This window comes from Pteropus alecto, unplaced genomic scaffold (assembly GCF_000325575.1).
Source record: "Pteropus alecto unplaced genomic scaffold, ASM32557v1 scaffold87, whole genome shotgun sequence".
Taxonomy (NCBI): Eukaryota; Metazoa; Chordata; class Mammalia; order Chiroptera; family Pteropodidae; genus Pteropus; species Pteropus alecto.
The window spans coordinates 17,179,223-17,197,508 of NW_006443225.1; the positions used below are offsets into that span (position 1 = coordinate 17,179,223).

Here is an 18,286-nt window from a genome sequence, read left to right on the forward strand (position 1 = left end):
AGAAGGGGCATTAAGGAACACCACATGCAATATTGCATGGGGGTTCTTGCTTTCAAAGAATTTATTTGCCCTTTGCATTTGGTCTGGCATTAAGCCTTTTTAAAGTAATTAACCACAGTGTAGTTTTTTATAATTTTGGTCGACTGAAAAAGCACTTGAATTGGTGTGGATTTTAAAGAACAGAGGCTGTCAGAAGAGGATGCTATTTCCTGATGGGTTAGTGAGACATTTACGGGGGACCATCCTGCACCCCTCAGAACAGTAAAGCCCCTGGCTCCTCCGATTCAGAATTGTGACTATTTAGATAAAGTCTCAGCTGAAGTTCAAGTTTGCATTAAGTCTTATTGGCAACCGAACCATAAAATACCTCAGAAATGTCAGCATTTTCACGACCACATCTGGAAGAAATACAAAATCCTGGATCAGACCTTGTGTCTTGATCTCTAGTTCAGAAAATACTGTTATCTTATAGGTTTAGGTGAACTGATAATATAAAGTATTTGTGTCAATTGCTTTGATCTGGTGTACTAGTTCTAGATATTTTAAAGTTAACTAAACTACATTTACAAATACTGTACAAGTGCTTTTTGAAGGTGTGGTTTATCTTTTTGATGCCTACATGCATCTGAGTGGTTAAAAAATGTATCTGCTATATGGAGTCAGACTTAATATGTAATTTGAACTGTATGAAATAATTCAGACTTTTTCAATAGTTGTGGTTGGCCATAAAGGCAGGCTTTATTTATTGTAATGCAAAAATAGGTACTCTCTGGGTTTTAGCATCTTACAGCTCCCAAATTCATATACCTGAGATTTGTTTACTAACTATGCAGATGTTTTCTCTGAATTGAATTGAAACAAAATTGGCCACAAGATTTTAAAGAGACAAATAACTTGTTTTGGTGTAATTAAAAAGTATGATATGCTCGTTGTAGAAAATTTGAGAAATATAGAAAAGTATAAAGAAAAAAATCAAAGTTGAATTACCCAGAAACATTTTATTAAATATAAACATATGCCTGTTTATCTCATAGTTCAGATCATATAGTATGTAATATACTACTTCTTTTAAATATTGTATTGCACACTTTTGCATTAAAATTATTCACATATATTTTTGCATAACATTATTTTCCATGGCATTTATATAACATTCTTGAGTCAATTAAATAGCTGTCCTACTTCGTTTATTCCCCTATTGTTGAAACATATCTTTATTATAGACAGTGCCATATTGAACACTTCAGTAAATCCATATCCAAATTCTTACCATCTCCTTGAGATAAGTTCTTAAGGTCCATAGATACAAACATTTCCACACCCATCTGCTTTTAAAATCAGCTTAACTAAGTAGATTTATGTTTTATTGCCTTTGGGGATTTCGGCAAAGGAAGGAGGTGACCCTGTTGAAGACACGTTAGCCTCCTGCTACTGAGAAGGAAAGTGACCCACGTACTGGGTTCTGGACTGCATTTCCTGCCTCGGGCAGGACCTGGTTCCACCTCATTGGACTTGTTTTCATTGCCAAGATGACAGCTCCAGGCGGGACTCCATGAAGGCCGTTGTGCAAAATGGTGCTCACTTGGTTTTTGTAGATGACATTTTAGAACCATAAGCTTTTTCTCAAAAATTTTAGGAGAAAATAAGAGACAGCCTAGAAACCTGAAGGCATATTGTGTTGTTTCATGATTTATGTGCTCTTTGAAGAAAAAAACAGCAGACATACAAGCGAAATACTTGCCGGCTCGCCTGTGGTGAATATGCACACTACGCATTCGGTTTCTCTGCAGCGGGCCGTCGAGAGCCAGTTCTACAGACAATACAGTTGATCTATGTGCCTAAAAAGTACGTCTGGAATTGTTCTGTTGCTGAAAATACCTTTTCGTAATACAGTAACACTTCACTTACGAGTGCTGTTAGGAAAAATAGCTTTTTGTTAAAAGCAAATGTCCCAAATGAACCAGTTTTTGTCCTCAATTGCCGACTCATTTTGAAGGCTTCCTTGAATATATTAATGTCCCCGCCTTCTTAACCAAATGATACAGACTGATGATCTGAAATCACTTTTTAAACCACAATTACTGTTCTGTTAGTCCTCAGAGCCTGGTGTCCCTACTCTAAATGTCACCAGATTATAGTTTTCCTTTTTTAGTTCTTTTTAGTTGATACCCGGTTTTATTATTTCTTATTACTGTAAACACACCTGCTTAACCTAGTTTTCTGCCTCCCTCTTACCTGTTACTTTTAACTGGCTGGTGACAGTTCACCGGAACTCTATTCCAAGTGAAGCGGCCTGTCAATGGGGACTGGAGGGGCCAGCTCGCGAGTAGAGCTTTGCTGGCGTGTCGCCTGCCAAGTATTCTCATGAGCAAGGAAAACCAAAAAAGAGAAACTATACAGAAAAACAATGGGGAGAGAGCACTAAAGGTGACACGCGTGAAGACAGCCACCCAGCTTCTCCTCTGAGGATGACCCTGCCGCCTAGCCGTGGGGAGGGGGCGCTTGGACTCCGCCGAATTCTAGGCAAGAAGCTCGGACTCCAGGGGGCAGAAGGCTGGCAGAACACATGTCATCAGCTTCCGGTGACATCGTTCTGCCTGAGAACGGAGCCCACAGAGCCCGTCACGAACTGGCTCCAGAGAAAAGCTCAGAATTACAACCAGGCCACCGGATCGTAAGGTTTAAAATGACAGATCTTATCACTGTGAGACTATGATGCTGTAACACCATCTCCAAAAATAAATGCACACTCATCCCAGAGTCTCCAAAATCGTTTACTTTTAGTCTAACCTTTTTCTACGAAGGAGCAAAATGAGGGAACATTCTTAGTAGTCATCTGACAAAACTGTCCATTATTCTTGACATTAAAGGATAATGAATTAAATTAAATTAAAGAATAATGAATGCAATAATTAAGAAACATACAGAATATATTTAGACTCACGTGGATCCCGGTGATTGGGATTTAGTCACGCCTGGCAAGGAACAGAGGACAGAGGAGCACAGGCACTCAGAGACACCCAAGCGGTGTACTCAGGATGACTATTATTAAGAATTTCAACATAATGCAGTTTTCCTCAGAAGAAACAATTTTACTTTCTAAACAGCATTCACTTCGGACATCTCGATCCCCGATTTCAGCGCCTGCACGCCGTGTGCCTCTGTGCCACACGCAGGACACGTAAAGGACATGTCGAATAAGAAGCTGCTCTTCACGCAGTAATAGCAGAAGACGTGCTCACACCCTATGGTGTGGGGCATGGTGGGCCACTCCCCACACAGGGAGCACTGCTTGCCTCTGGCGGCTACTGTGCTGTCGCTGTTAGGGGCACCACGAAGAGGGCTACACCACGAAGATAACCTGGCTTTCAACTTCTGGATATTGATGAGTGGTAAGAGGAAAATGAGAAACTCGGCAAAACCATGCCAGAGAAGTTCCCTGTTCATATACTCAAAGCCAACTTCACGCGCCCTCTGGGGCTTGCAGAATACTGAACGGATGCCTAGGAGACGCTCTGTCAAAGTTGCAAACTTGCCCCTTTGAAGGAAAATCAAGAAATTCATCAACCCACCTAATTTCAAAAGTCCAACCATAAAATTCACACACTGTTTGGCTTTTCCGAACGACGCTAAGTGACGGTTCCGAAGTAAGTCATAGCATCGCTCCTCCAGCCACCTCCCCCCGATGGTGCAGACGGCGTACCAGACCTTCTGATTCGCGCTCGGTGGCTGATACCTCGGGTTCGAGGAGAAATCGTTTTTGTACCGAATATTCAAAACGGACTGGCCCACAGTGGCATTTTTAGAGTAAATGGTGAATCTCCACAAGAAAAGCCACAATAACGCTTTCACCTCTGGTTCGAAGCGCGCGAACAGCCCGGGCTTAAATCCGTGGAAGCACTGAGTGAACTGGGCCCAAACCAGCTGCTCCAGGGCCTTGTTGAGTTCAAGTGCATCCAGCTGACTTATTCTCAGCACCCTGTGCGCGCTCTTACTCTCCTCTCTGGAAGCCATGCCTTCTCCCAAGGTCTCTAGGAGAAAGAACAATCAGCAAACGTCAGACAGCGGCGATCTTGTGCCACCTCCTCAACCTACCCCTGGAAAATGGTGACGCACAGTGACACGGCACACCCAGAAGAGGGGCCTTTCAGAAGTGTCGACACGGCACAGTAAACGGTCACTTCTTACTGGGAACTTCTTTCTCTTCTCTTCTCTCCCTCTCTCCTCCCTCCTTCCTTCCTCCCCGCCTCCCTCCCTCCCTTTCTTTCTTCTTGGCCCTCCTCATCAAAGGAGTAACAGGTTTTAGCAAGTTGCATCCTACAGCCACAGATGCACCGCCTCGTAATCCTCCTCGGACAGATGCTGTAGCAGGGAGACAATGAAACTCCGAAGCTGACAATTCGGAGGCTGAAGAGCCACGTGAACAATGGAGAAAAATGCATGAGCTTAATACATACAATAAACCTCATGGCACAAGCAACAGGCGGGACGTAAAGACCTCGGTTTCATTTCTGGTACTTCTACCGACCCCAAAGTTATATTTTTCACCTAGTCTCTGACTCTCCTCTGTATTTATAAAGGACGGTAGGAGAAACACATAATGAATGACAAGTGTTTATTATTCTATCAGCGACTGCAGAAATACTAGCACGAGGCACCATGAACGCAGAAATGTCTTTATTAATAAAAAGGTATACCTCATACACTTTCCAAGAAAACCATGACGTAAAAACGTATCCTAAGATCATTTCACAAATACACTAAGGAAAAAAACTGGTGCTACAGGGACAAAAATCTTTTGAAATAAAATGGAAAAAGTTGGTTGTTAGCTAGGTATGACTGGCTGATTCAAAACACATTTATGAAATGCCTATATGGGCGAGCCGGTGTGACGAGAACACGCAGTGGCCTCTGCTGTCATGGAGGGTACAGACCAGTTAGACGTTTCACTGTTTATTAATGAGCTGGAAGATGGGAACTACGCTGAGGTCCATTTACATTGTTTCTAAAATGGGCCCTCAATGTGCGGAACTCGATTGTGACCTCCAGGCCTTCCAACCTGAACTTGATCGTGACCTCCAGGCCTTCGAACTGGAACTCGATCGTGACCTCTAGGCCTTCGAACCTGAACTTGATCATGACCTCCAGGCCTCCGAACCTGAACTTGATCGTGACCTCCAGGCCTTCGAACCTGAACTTGATCGTGACCTCCAGGCCTTTGAACCTGAACTCCATTGTGACCGCTAGGCCTTTGAACCTGAACTTGATCGTGACCTCCAGGCCTTCGAAAGGCCCGAGGCATGACAGAAAGAAAAGCTAGCCGCAGCGGCAGGGGCCCGCTGGCGCTCACGGCCACCGCCGGCTCTGCGGTCTCACACGAGCCATCTCACCTGACCTCTGCCGCGGTTCCTTCGCTTCTAAAGTGAGGACTGGAGAGAACATGACCTTCGAGTCCTTTCAAATTCTATTACTTTATGATTTATACTAAAAAGATGTTAAATGCAATCCGTTAGAAGGCAAAAGGACCGGAAAGTGTATCCTAAAATAAAGCTGTCCTTCTTGAAACTGGAATATCTATGACAATCAGAGCTTTTCAAGAGGGGAGATTTAAAATCACCCATGGCGCCTAGATGACTCAGTGGCAGAAGACTACATGGATAACAAGTTTGAGTACAGGAAACAAGAATGACTACTGAATAGCAGGCTGAGTGCCCTCAGTGCTTCTCACCGTGCGTGCGGCGCCTTCTGGGCCGGTGTCCCCTTCCTCCCCTGCCTGCAGCTCCCTCAAGACATCACGGCCCACAGCAGGTGGTTCTGGCTCCAGGTCCCTCGCCTCACACCAGCCAGGAGCTGCAGGGGAGAAAGAAGGGCGTCAGGACAGAGTTCTCCTTCCTCTCTCCACAAAGCTAATTAATCCCCAGGGTCCGTGCTTGGTTGAAAATATTTCTCTAAGCCATTCACACCCCCACGCCCCGCAAGCCTCTCCCTGAACCCCTCGCTCCCTGTCTCCCCAGATCCCATCCTACCTTTGCGCCCTCCCCACGATGCAGCCTTCCGAAAACACAGGCCTCTCCAGACCTCCCCACAGATCGCTTTCCTGCCTGATGCTCTGACCTCTAGGCATAAGTGCCCTTCTCTGGTATAGTAGTGGCATTTTACTGCCCGCTCCCTTCGCCTGGAAAAGTATGTTCCCATTCTTTAACTGAAAGACGCATGCTAGGTGTGTAAGTACTGATTGAGGCATCGCTTCCTCCTGACTCTCTAAATGTAGGTTAGCAGCCTCTTCTGGCTGATCTCTTAGTACTCTGTTCTTCCTCCTTCTACGCCTTCACATACTGTAGTAAATTATTTCGATGTATTATGTATGGTACACAAACTACTTTTTAATTGTCTATTTCCTTCGCTAGAGGATAAGCCCTATAGCAAACATTGAGACTCGTCACAGTTGAATCTTAGCAACCAGCACAGCGCCTGGCACACAGAATGCATCCTACAAACACTAAGTGAATGGGTCAGTGAAGAGAAAAGTGTCTCGGGTGGGCGAAGGATACAAAATAGAAATTCCCATGCATTAAAACTATTCCAAATGACCAGACTGTGGATTATTACTTATTTCAACATCGGTTTGTTGGGCATCTGCTACTGACCAGTTAATGTGCCAGAGCCAGTGATATAGAAAGGTAGACCACACAGTCTCAACCCATTTGGGACAATATTGTAGTGGGGTGACGGTTGGGGTGAGAATGTGCTATATAAAATAACAAACGGGCAATTACGGGGCGGTGTGACCAGCGATACGCAAGGGGAAATTCATGCACAGTGCTCTCAGCCAGAGCTTAGGTCAGGGACAGCGTCACGGAGAGGCAGCCTCAGCAGCCACCCATGGGGTCGGCAGTGTCATCAGGCTGGTGAAGAAAGGGCAGAATGCTATTCCGGGCAGAGGCAAGAGCAGGTGCAAGGACAAAAGATAAGGCTGGAAAAGAAAGCAGGAGACCGACCGACCCCTTAGGCCCTGAGCGCCACGTGAAGAAGGCTGCCCTTCACCGAGATGCAACAGGGAGCCGCTGAGTAGTTGTAAGCAAAGAATTAATCAAATTTTCATTTTACGCAGCTTGCTCTGGCCATGCTAAGAACTGACGGAGTGGATTTGAGGCTTCGAGATCGGTGACATGGAGACCAAGTAAGGTGATTGTTAAAGGAGTGTTAAATGATCTAGTGAGAAACTGACGGTCTATGTTGGAAAGGCATCAGCAGAGACGGAGAGAAATAGGGGCCTCTGGATGCCATGATGTGGTAGAACGGACCTGATTTCGTGAGATTTAAGCCAAGAATAACTGGCATCAGTCATTGAGTGGATGACAATCCAGTTCTCTGAAACAGGAAATGCTGAGATGTGGGTTTGAAGGGAAAGATAATATATACACGTAGTTTTGGAGATTCGAGATAGGAGCCAGCTAAGTGGACAGTTCGGCGGGCAGTTATGTGGATATGGGACAGAAAATCTGGAGGGGATGTTGAGCATCTCATGGGACTAATCTATCTCAAATCAAGTTAAATGTTAAGCTCAGGAAGGCAGTGATCGGAACAAGATCAATGGATCTTGCCCACTTACAATGCGTTTAATTTTCTTTCCAATGACATAATCTCGCATTCGTAGTTTTCCTCTCGGATTTTCGTGTTTCCTATTTCAGCTACCGCGGCGCCTCATGGCCATGTTCACTGACACTGCACACCTGGGCTCTCCACCCTCCTGTGCTGTGGTCCTCAACACCGCAGTCCCGTGGTCCCTGTCCTTCCAGTTGAATGGTTTTCAAATCTGAGCGTTTATCACGGTCACTCGGAGGACTTGTTAGGTTGTGGTGTCTCAGTTCCAGAGTGTCTGATTCAGTAGGCCCGGAACAGGGGCCAAGAAGCTGCAGTTCTAAGAAGTTCTCTGGTCATGCTGAGAATGACTGGGCTAGTTCATTTCAAAGCAAAATTGGTAAGTTTTTGGCCTATCACCCAACCAGCTCAAAGCTGCATGACAGCCCTCCTCCTCATGTCTGGTTAGTTCTCGTCCCTGCATCGAGAGGCTATTCGAGCCTCGCGTGGACTCAGGCCTCCCCCTTCCTTCTGCTAAGTGGTCCTTGTGAGACCAGGGACCATTCACGGAATCCACGAACTCTGTGCGCATCAGTACATCTCAGCCCTGAGAGGTGCTTGCGACACAGATAAAAACTTGTCCTGGTTCTCACGTAAGGACCCCGGCCAAGGGCTGCAAGGGAGAAAGGCGGTAAATGGGCAACTGGAGCAATGCCAGAGGGAGATGGCGCCACGGGGTCTCAGAGCCAATTCCCAGAATTCCAAAACTGTCCCGTAGGGCAAACATTTCAAAGTTCGTGCAAAAACATTATCAATGAGTAAGATTTCCCCACTTTTCTACAGTTCACAAATTTTCTCTAATTAACCTATAACATTTATATAATTAAGAGAAAAAAACCTAAAACATTATTTTAAAAATCTCGTAAGTGAACCCAAATCTACAAAATTATTTCCCCTGACATCCTAAATCAGCTCTTTCTCACCTCATGATTACCCCTGGGATAAAGCACAAACTTCTCAGGTACAATCGTAGGCCAACTGTCTCCACCTCTGCGACCATCTCACCTGTCATTCCCCAGAGAGCCTTAAATTCCAGAGCACCCTTCGGTCCTGCCTGTCTTCTCTCACACCCCTAAAACACTTATCTCCCCCACCACCGACCCCCACCACGCTCGACTATGTATCTGCCCTTCCCATTCCAACTGTCAGCATCCTGCACCGAACCTTCAGAACCATCCCCAGCTCCCACCATCACCATTTTTAACTCTGACGGAAAGTGTCTGTGCCACCCGCTTGAGCCCTCAACCATCTGTACTGTGATTTCAGTCACGTTGGTACATCTTTTCCTAACTTGACCATGAACTAGTTAAGGGAAGAGTCTCATCTTATACTTACTTCTCAAAGCACCTGCCACCTACAAAGTGACTTTGATACCTAGTTTAGTTTTTGTCACGCAACACTCCAGTTATTCATGGCATGCGAGAATATGGTATTTGTAAGCCTTCTACTGGAATAGTGTCCACACATCTGCTTCTTGCCCAGTATTAATATTCTGTGGTCAGCAAGATGAGGGACGATCGGTCAAAGCTCTTGAAAGCCCCGACCGCACTGGACACGGATATTAAGTCCAACATGACAGTTCCCTCTCTCTTCACACCCCCATGCTGAGCTGGATGGATGGCTATCATTTTTTGGTTGAGTCTCAGCCGGGGTATATGGCTTGCGTTGGAGGGCCAGTTGCGCCAATTTACGTGTCTTTAACTAGTAGAGTCGCAGTCAGTTTCAGATTGTGGCTGATGATTATCTTATCGTCTTACAGAATTTACTACAATGACGGGCGCATAACTGAACACTGAGAGCATCTACATGAACCTCACTCACATTTGGTGAAAAACTCCTCAGAGGGAGTGGTTTCTTGGAGAAACCGTGTATTTCAAATCCCCCGTTTCTGGAGAAATCATACTTAAGAACACTGAGTAAAGACAGGAATTCTTGACAGCTGCCAGAAGAGAAGGCTTAACACACTCTCCGCCCAGCCCAACACTCACCAATCCCTGCTCTCAGAGAATTCCTTCTCACCCCTGTCACAGCTCGACCTGTCTTCTTCCCTCCTCTGCCTGGGCCCTGCCTCGGTGTCGATTAAGAACAGCTGGGCCCGATCCCCCCACGTGGGACCTTGACTGTTACTACGCCACTTTTCGCCCGTCCTCTTCCAGATGAATAATCTGGTTCCCTACTTTTTGTTTTAGGTTTTACTTTCCAACATTTTAGTCGTTTTTTTTTTTAGACTTCTTAGAGGCAAACAGCAGACACTGTCCATCACACGCGGCGGTTCGTTGGAGAAGGCCTGGCCTCCTGGGCTCTACGTGCCTACTCAGGCGACCGCGCTGAGAGTGGAAAAAGTGGATCTAAAACCAAGCAGGCCCGGGCTCGGGTTCTAGCCCTGACATTTACTTGCTGTGTGACCTGAGAGAAAGTCATTAGCCTCAGACTCTTCAAAAGCTGGAAAAAACAGCTCCTTCACAAAGCTGCTGAGAGTAAACCAGGTAATGTCAGGAAACGGGTTGGAAACTGGAACGTGTATCATCATGATATCATTTCTGCTGCGGCTGGAGACGGGCGTACGCAGATAAAGACTTCGGGTTGATTTTGGCAAATCTGCTTTCAAAAGACTGAAGTCTTCGTTATGACTCACGCTAACGCTCGGACCAAGCTGTGGCAAAGCACGCTTTTCTCCGGGAGGTACCGGCCCCACCATGGAAGTGTAACCGCGGCAGTCGGACAGCGACCGGGCGCCGGCGGGAAGGGGCGCAGGCCGGCTCGGGACTCGGTGCACTCAGCTCGCATCTGCGGAGCCGGGCCCTGAGCGAAGGGGTTGGGTCCCACGAGGGCCGGTTCCCATGGTTATTAAACTCCATCGACATGGCTGTGCTTGCCGCCTGGGAGCAAAGAAATCTCAGGATGCGCACCGACAACAGCTGACTCTGAACAGGGTGCCGTGGGGACAGTCCCAGACGAGCACCTGACTGCTAGGGCTTCATCACCAACTCCTGACGTCCGGTTCCTCCTCCTCCCCGCCCCGCTTTCTGGTACTCTAGGTAGTTATTCTAGAATACTGGCCTTAGAGAAGGGCAGCGCCCAGGAGAGTAGAAGAAACTGATGAAATCAAAATAACTGTGAAATCAGCTAATCCGATTATGGAACCTCTTCCCTCCATTGGTGTATAGCATTTGCCCGTAAGGTGTGGATCACAGGAAAATGCCATAAATGCCTTTAAATCACATCAAGTTCCTCTAGATATAAGGTAACCAGTTTGTATTTTAGTGAATTCTAATTCTCTGACAAACGGCTACTCGACTGAACCAAAATTTACTGAGCACCTACCACATGCCAGGCATTCTCCTAGGTACCAGGCGCTCGATCCAAATACTTAACACAGTTAACTTACTTTTATTCAAGCATTTTTAAAGAAATAAGATGCCACTGTAATCAGGACTAGCCATTGATCTCTGAGCAAAGAATGGATGTTGAAATGTGAAAGCACTGTGAAGGATCACCGACTCCCCAGGGGAAGGACAACCGGTGTTATGGCCAGCGGAGGGGATGTGCCAGCCCCAGGAGCGTGCGAGCCACGGGCAGCCAGGCCTACCTGCGACACAAGGGGACGGGTCCTCGCGAGCTGTGTGTCTGGTTGTTTAATCCCCATTGATGTGCCTGCGCTTGGCATGTGGACGTGAAGAAACGAGCCATCCGCAGTGGCCAGAGCTGCCTGGCTTGGCAGGAGAGACTAGCCCAAGAGTCGGCCACCGTAAAGAGACCCCTTTTTAATGGCACTGATTCTGTAGGCATGAGTCATCACTGAGGACAGGAGACGTAACAGGGGATCAATTTTAGACAGTGAATCTGACGCTGGAAGCAAAGGAAGCCTGCAGTTCAGGGAGACCGATCACCGGACCTCTGCATCAATTCACGGGACTGAGCTTAGGTGCGAATAACCTTCTGAAAAAGTCCAAGTAACGGATCACTAAGAACTACGAACATCAAAAAGCAGATGACGGTGTCATTGGTTCCGAATGAAAACACCCCAACTCAAGTCTTTTGTAAACCAGCAGTCTACTGATCTGGCATCCTGGTCACCCTCCACGCCCAAGCACCGGCCAGTCTAGCTCTGCGTGACTTTCAAGAATTTGCCTTAAGCTTTAACAATCCCCAAAGTATCGGTTCCTGTGGGTTAGTATCTAGTTCCACGAAAGTTGGCTCAAACTTGAATACTTAATACAAGTCAATCTTTATTAGAAAAGTTGCGATTGTTCTGAGCAGAAACAAACACCAGTGGATTTAATTCAGTTTGGTTTTTCCAGGATGCCAAAAACAGGTAACGCTTTTTCCTATGCTGCCAGGAAACCTCATTCTTTTAATACACAAGCCTACCACCTTCTCCCTCCCCGCTTCCTCAACTATACTAAGTTAAGATTCTAAAAGGCTAACACAGGAAAAACATTTATATCAAGCAAAGAGATTTATAAAAAAATAATTAATTAAAAGTATAATTGACACTAGGTAATATTACTGATTAGTGAAGGATGGAATATGTGAAAACGATGCTTTAGGCAAAATTGAGACCAGATAAAAAGTATAGCAACTACTAGGGTTAGTGTGATTAACTTGTCACATAAATATGTTTAAGACAAAATGATCTAGCACTAAAAACTATTAAGAAGGTCTCCCGCTGACATTTTATCACTACACATGTCACACTGCTTTTCTTTCACAGAAAAGAAAAAAAACCACAGAAATTCGTTTTCTAAGAGCAGCGATATATAATAACCTTATCCCTTAAATAACTCGTGCTTTCCTTTTATGCTTTTCATTCCCCAAAATAATACTCTGTCATCTATATCACATTCTGAAACCAAAACTAATGACTCTACCTCACTAAAGACAGAAGACTTTTTCAGGATGTATTTCGGGGCTTTTATTGAGTATAGCACAAATTATGAATGAATATATTTTATTTAAAAACCTGTTATTGACAGAAATCTATCAATAATAATGTAGGTATTGTCAAGGGCCTGCCGATATTAATGTAATTATGATTAAAGGGATAACATGGATTTTTAGCTATAATACCAAGTAACATCTCCTACACAGCTGCTGTCGATACACACGTTAGTATTGACCTGTTCCGGGACTCTCGGTACTAGATGTATTACCATCAGGCATATGTGTCAATGCGTGCTGCCCGCAAAAGTCCTACTTTTAAATTTACAGCCCTGTAAACCTTGTAAAAAAAAATCCCAAGTAATCTAAGGCCACCAACCCATCTACGCACCCCCGCCAGGCTACAGATCCACAATAATCAACTAATGTTCACTATGATAATTTGCTGCCTCACTATCTGAAGGGTTCTAGTAATTGAAATGGACAAGACCACATATTCTTTCTTCTTTAGGTTTAAAAAAAATTTAAACTAACATTTTACGTCATGCGGTTATGTGAGTAAAGTTCTTAAACCTGGGATCTTAAGCTTTGAACCTGTACCCTACTATTTCCTTTGTGTAGTCAGATAGATTTACTGTCCATTGTATTGAAATCAATACTAATAAATGGGACATGCATCAAAGAGGGATTTAACAGGACACCGGTTCCCAGAACACATCTCAAACATGAGCGAAAGAAAAAAAGCTATGGCTGGACCCATTAGAACTCAGCGATCTCTGGCACTGTGAACGGGCCTAGAAATCAACGACAGGAAGCTCAAATCCGTCTGCCACAGGCTTGCTAAGTGACTTGTCACTACTGTTTTGCTGCTCTTTCAACGAATATAAATAAAGTTGCAGTAGTTTATAGATATCTGATGTTAGATATTTCAATTGCGCTCATCTGGCTATAGACAAGACATGGAATTTTTAAAATTATGGGCATTAGACCTCTGAATTAGTCTTATATGCAATCCTCATCAAAATCCAAAGAAGATTTTTCTTTTGGGGGTGGTAGTGGGTATACAACAAATACCCACTAAAATACATCTGAAGGATAAACTTCAAAATATCATAAATTTCTCAAAAAGATGAACAATAATAAGTAACTTGGCCTAGCAGAGGGGATGTGTTTTTTCTTTATTTGAAGAAAAGAGGGAACTCAACTCAAATACTACAATCTTCAAGAAGATGATCAGTCTTAACACAACTGAGCACCTTACATAACTCATTTACAGTATATTTATCCGAGTATCTAAAACTAACACAAAATACTTTTTTAAACCTTAAAACAGAATCTCTAATACCTTGGCCTACCTTCACAAATACATTTTGAAGAGGAAAGCATGGCACTCATGATCTTTTCTTTCGGAAAGCTGATACTCTGAGTCTTTATCAGAGAAAACATTGTGAAAATAAAGAACAGATGTTTGAAGGGATTTGGGGGGAAAGAGCGTTAAACTGGTTCTGACCAGTTCTACATTCTAGCCCATGTTCAACAGGCTGTGCGATCCTGGACAAGTCATTTTACAAGTCTTCTCAGTAGTTAAAAAAAAAAAAAAAAGCAACTGTAAAAAAGCCTATCTCTCTAGAATCTTTATAAAAATTGTTTTAGGAAACTTGGGAAGAGGAAAAATAAAACAGCCATTTCCAATGGCAGAAACAGTAATGATGAACCTGAGTTTGGAAAAGGCTAAAGAAAGTAGAGAAATGAGAACATAACGTGTCACACCGACACAATCCTCATGGGAAAAAAAGGTGTAAGGATTTCATCATGGAAGACAATCCCCACCAGCTTGTCACTTCACCGCTGTGGTCAGCGTATACCACAAACTTACCAGTTACCGAGTGTTAATGAGTTAATACTAAATGGTTTAATCCTTACATATGATGAAAGAGGTTCTTCTATTATTTGTTTTAAAACAAGGAAACTGAGGCACAGAGAGAGAAGCTGACTAGTGTAAAACCACAGAGCTAGAAGTGGCAGAGCTATGCCCCGACCCAGTGCCTTAAACTGACACGGTGGTACAAAGGCAAACGTGAACACTGCAAGATGGTACCACAGGACACGCAGATGGGGCTGTTTTAAGGGGCGAAATACTAAGAGATGAAGAAGAGAGGCGTGAACTGCAGCAAAAATTCCAATTCAAGGAAGAACAAACGAGCCACATGACACAGGAAGCAACTAGATCTTCCATACTCTCTGAATTTCTAGAAAGGCTTTAGGATCTAATTGCCTCAGAAGAGAATTCTAAATGATTTGGAAACTGCAGGCATGCGCATTTAACTGCACATTTAATGGCACTCAGGGAACGTGGAAATATCCACAAAGGGACGGAGGTGTTAGCAATAGAAGAGGAGGACGTACCATACGATACGTATTACGTGTGAGGCACGGTGTGTTTTCTTTACAGTCTTTATCCCACTTAATTCTCATAGCATAGTAATTATCATCGGGTCCATTTCAAGAAGACAGAAGTTAAGGCTTGAGAAGATGAACTCACCTGTTTAAGGTCAAGCTGGAAATAAGCAAATATCTGGTAAGCACTAGAGAAGCTGTGGGACGTGCCAAGGAAAGTTAGTAGTGGCTACGTGGTAAGCTTGGCTCAAATTCAATGCCGCAGAGCTCAAAGCACAATGTTTTCCCTCAAGACCAGACTGCCAGTCCCTCTCAGGACCGTAGAGGGGGAAAGAAATGAAAGGAATGTGGTCAAGTCGCCCGCGTTGCCTGGGAGGCATGTCCTGTATGTCCCTTCTCCCTGCCTGTACGTATGTCGTTGGAGAACCATTCAAAGAAGACTGTCAAATCGGCACAAAGAAATGGGTAAAAAAATGAGGCGTGAGTATTCGTTTAACTCTCATGGACACGTGCTATACGCAGGGGAGAGGCCAGGCCAAGTCGTCGACCTAGCCCTGGAAAGGGAACGGTTATGCATGGGAAAACATTTCGGGTTTTACGTTTTAACAGTAAAAAGAAAGAAAAGACATCATGGTAGACATTTTATCTCACCTTGGTGATGGGCAGGTAAGAAGGGGGTGCTCTGCTAAAAATATATTAAATAGAATCAAAAGCAATATAGAAAAGGGCATTTTGGTTGTGCAGGCGGGCAAGGCTGGGAAGAAGCTGAGTGACAGCCCACGACGGGCAGGGCTGAGGTGCCTCCCACCCTCCTCCTCCCTCCGGGCCTCGCGTGGCATTTGCGGCACGGGGCTTACAGACTAGGACAAGAGGAAGACGTTAGGGCCTTCCTCCCGAGGTTGCTGCCACATGCTCAAGGAACTGGAGAGGAACACGGGATGTTGAGACTGCTGTCATCTCACAGGAAAGGAGGTAAAGGGGACATCTGATTTGCTTCGAGGTTGCCCGACCCAATTGAGGGAGGAAAAAAAGAGGAGCAAGTGACTCAGAACAGAACTTTTCTCCAGGAACAGGGGTTGTCCACGTGGCATAAATGTTCCCTGAGCACAGTGGAGTGCAAGAGAGAGAGAGAGACTTTAAAATTATTTGACGCTGTGAGGGACGCATGGGACTGGGGCTCAGAACTTTACTAGCAATGCGACACTGGGCGAGACTGCCAGCATCTTCAAGGGTCAGCGGCCAAATGTGTCAAATGGAAAGGACCTGCCATCCCTACTGCAACAACTACTATGAGCTTCAAAAATAAGTAAAAAGTTATGGCTAAAATAAAAGGGTAGTGGGGAAAAAAAAAGAAAGAAAAATAAAGAATTATGATTCTGCTCATAATGAAAGAATTAAATTTGAAATCTGCATCTATTTAACAAATGAGATTGAATATAGATGTGTTCTTGGCTTTTAGTAATGAATTAGCTGTGAATATATATATCTTTTATTATTAGAAAAACTAATAAATGCACATCGAATAAAAATGAATCATTATCCTAAGAAACAACTTTAACGTTAAAAGGAAACACAGGTCGTCGAGTCTAAGATGTGAATTTAATTTTCCTAACTGGAACCCTGTTTTTCAGGCAGAACGCCTGAAATAGCTGCTCTTATAAAAAATACTGCTGAGGGGGTGCTTACTTTGTCTCTCCCGAGCATAGGTCTAGGACGTTTCTACAGTTCTTCTAAAGCACAGTTTTAAAACCACAGGTTGGGTGCTACCCTTAATTTCTAAAAATGAAGAAAATAAGACCAAGACGTGTTGCTGGTCAAAGGAAAACCAGGTAGGTCTATAACTCAATTTTCTTGACTTAGTGTAGCATCCTCTCTACTAAGTCCTGTTACTTCTATTTTCACCCCTGCTTTTAAGAAAAAAGAATGTGGGATTCTCTTCGACTTTGTAAGTAATTCTACTCTCTCTTCTTTCAAATCTCGTCTAAGTCAAGATCATTCAACTCCAAACTCTTTGGATACAAGTAATTGATAATATGAATAAGATCGGAGAGCATAGAAAGTTTGTTACGCTCAGGTTTAACTGAAGGTTAACGTGTTAGGGGAAGGTGTTTAGACTACAAGCTGTGGTGTGGACAGAGCCTCCGAATCTCTGTAATTGCTTGAAATCGTTAAGATTAAACATTTTCAAGGGGCATCGTGGAATACTAACGCGTTAGATGTGAACGAACGTTCAACAACTTGTTCTCATTCTGCGAAAAGCCCTTTCATTCGCAAAATGTATTTTTGGAAAACGGAGCCTCAAAAAATAATGTAAACAAACAATAACTTTTAACTTAAGGCCTCAGAAGAAAAAGGCTCATGATTCTCAAACATTCTCGTATTCATCAGAAATCCACGTTACATATGACACACTCACTGCGAGCAATGTTATAAGGAAATTCTCGGTAGGACTTCTTTCACAAGAAAATTAAAACGACTTTCAAGTTCATAGGCTTTCAAAAGCGTTGAGAACTTCAGCACGATTTTTCTTTTTTGTAACAAATATAATACTTTACAGGAGCCATCTGCTATTAAGTTTGGACCCTTCATAATTAAGTTGTTCATAAAAGGTAAATCTCACCATCGCCAAGTGCGAGGAAAAGATTTAGAAGTTTTGTCTCTAGAAAGTCACTTCGTGAAATGCCAAGAGCTCAAGTCCGGCTGTTTCTTAAAAAAATTTTCTTTCTAATGGTGCGATCCTGAGACTATTTTTGGGAGTTCAGGTTTGCTTCATTGCCTCTCCCCAAATCACACTTGGATCTGCCTTTTCCAGGAAGACAGGAAGCCCGTCCCCAGGGACGCTCCAGCAAAGGGCGACAGTTACACGGTCGTGACGCAGTCCACGCCCTCCCAGCTGTCAGCAAGCCCTCGGCTTCGCACCGCGGCTCCCTGGGCGGACACTGACCTTAGGAGCCCGCGAAGCGCCCCCGCTCCACGTAACTTTCTCTGAAACATTCTCTGGGAAGCGCGGCCTTTCCTAGCAGAACCCGGGCTGCCCGAGCTTCCGGAACCGCGGGCTTCCGGAGCGACGCAGGACCCGGAAGTGTCAGGGGGGAAAAAAAAAAAACAACCTAAACCAACGAGAACTGCGCTTTCGCGCGAGGCGGAAGGCCGGGAAGGCCCAGGAACAGCGAAAGCGGACGAGCTGAAGGGCCGAAGGGCCGAGGAGCCGAAGGGCCGAGGAGCCGAGAGACCGATAATCCGAAGGGCCGACGAAGACAGCGCGCGCGCTGATTGGCCCGCTGGCCGCTCGGAGGAAGGCCGCGTCTGATTGGCAGGAGAGTCGCGACCCCGTCAGCCCCGGGTCGGGGACCGCGCGTTCAGAGGG

At 44.7% G+C, this 18,286-nt stretch overlaps 1 protein-coding gene across 3 annotated transcripts; it reads right to left on the reverse strand.

Annotated features, from left to right (window-relative positions):
- Positions 1–978: 978 nt before the first annotated feature.
- Positions 979–18,121, reverse strand: PEX2 (peroxisomal biogenesis factor 2). 3 transcript variants are annotated; one of them, XM_006924043.3, is made up of 3 exons: positions 17,864–18,121; positions 5,729–5,850; positions 979–4,031 (listed from the first exon to the last, which is right to left on the reverse strand). In XM_006924043.3, the coding sequence occupies exon 3, from the start codon at positions 4,012–4,014 to the stop codon at positions 3,100–3,102; it is 915 nt and encodes a 304-aa protein (XP_006924105.1). In that variant the 5' UTR covers positions 4,015–4,031; positions 5,729–5,850; positions 17,864–18,121; the 3' UTR covers positions 979–3,099. The 3 variants fall into 3 exon arrangements, with proteins under 3 accessions (XP_006924105.1, XP_015454183.1, XP_024896942.1); XM_015598697.2 differs by lacking the exon at positions 17,864–18,121 and adding an exon at positions 17,540–17,857; XM_025041174.1 differs by lacking the exon at positions 17,864–18,121 and adding an exon at positions 17,336–17,528.
- Positions 18,122–18,286: the final 165 nt, after the last annotated feature.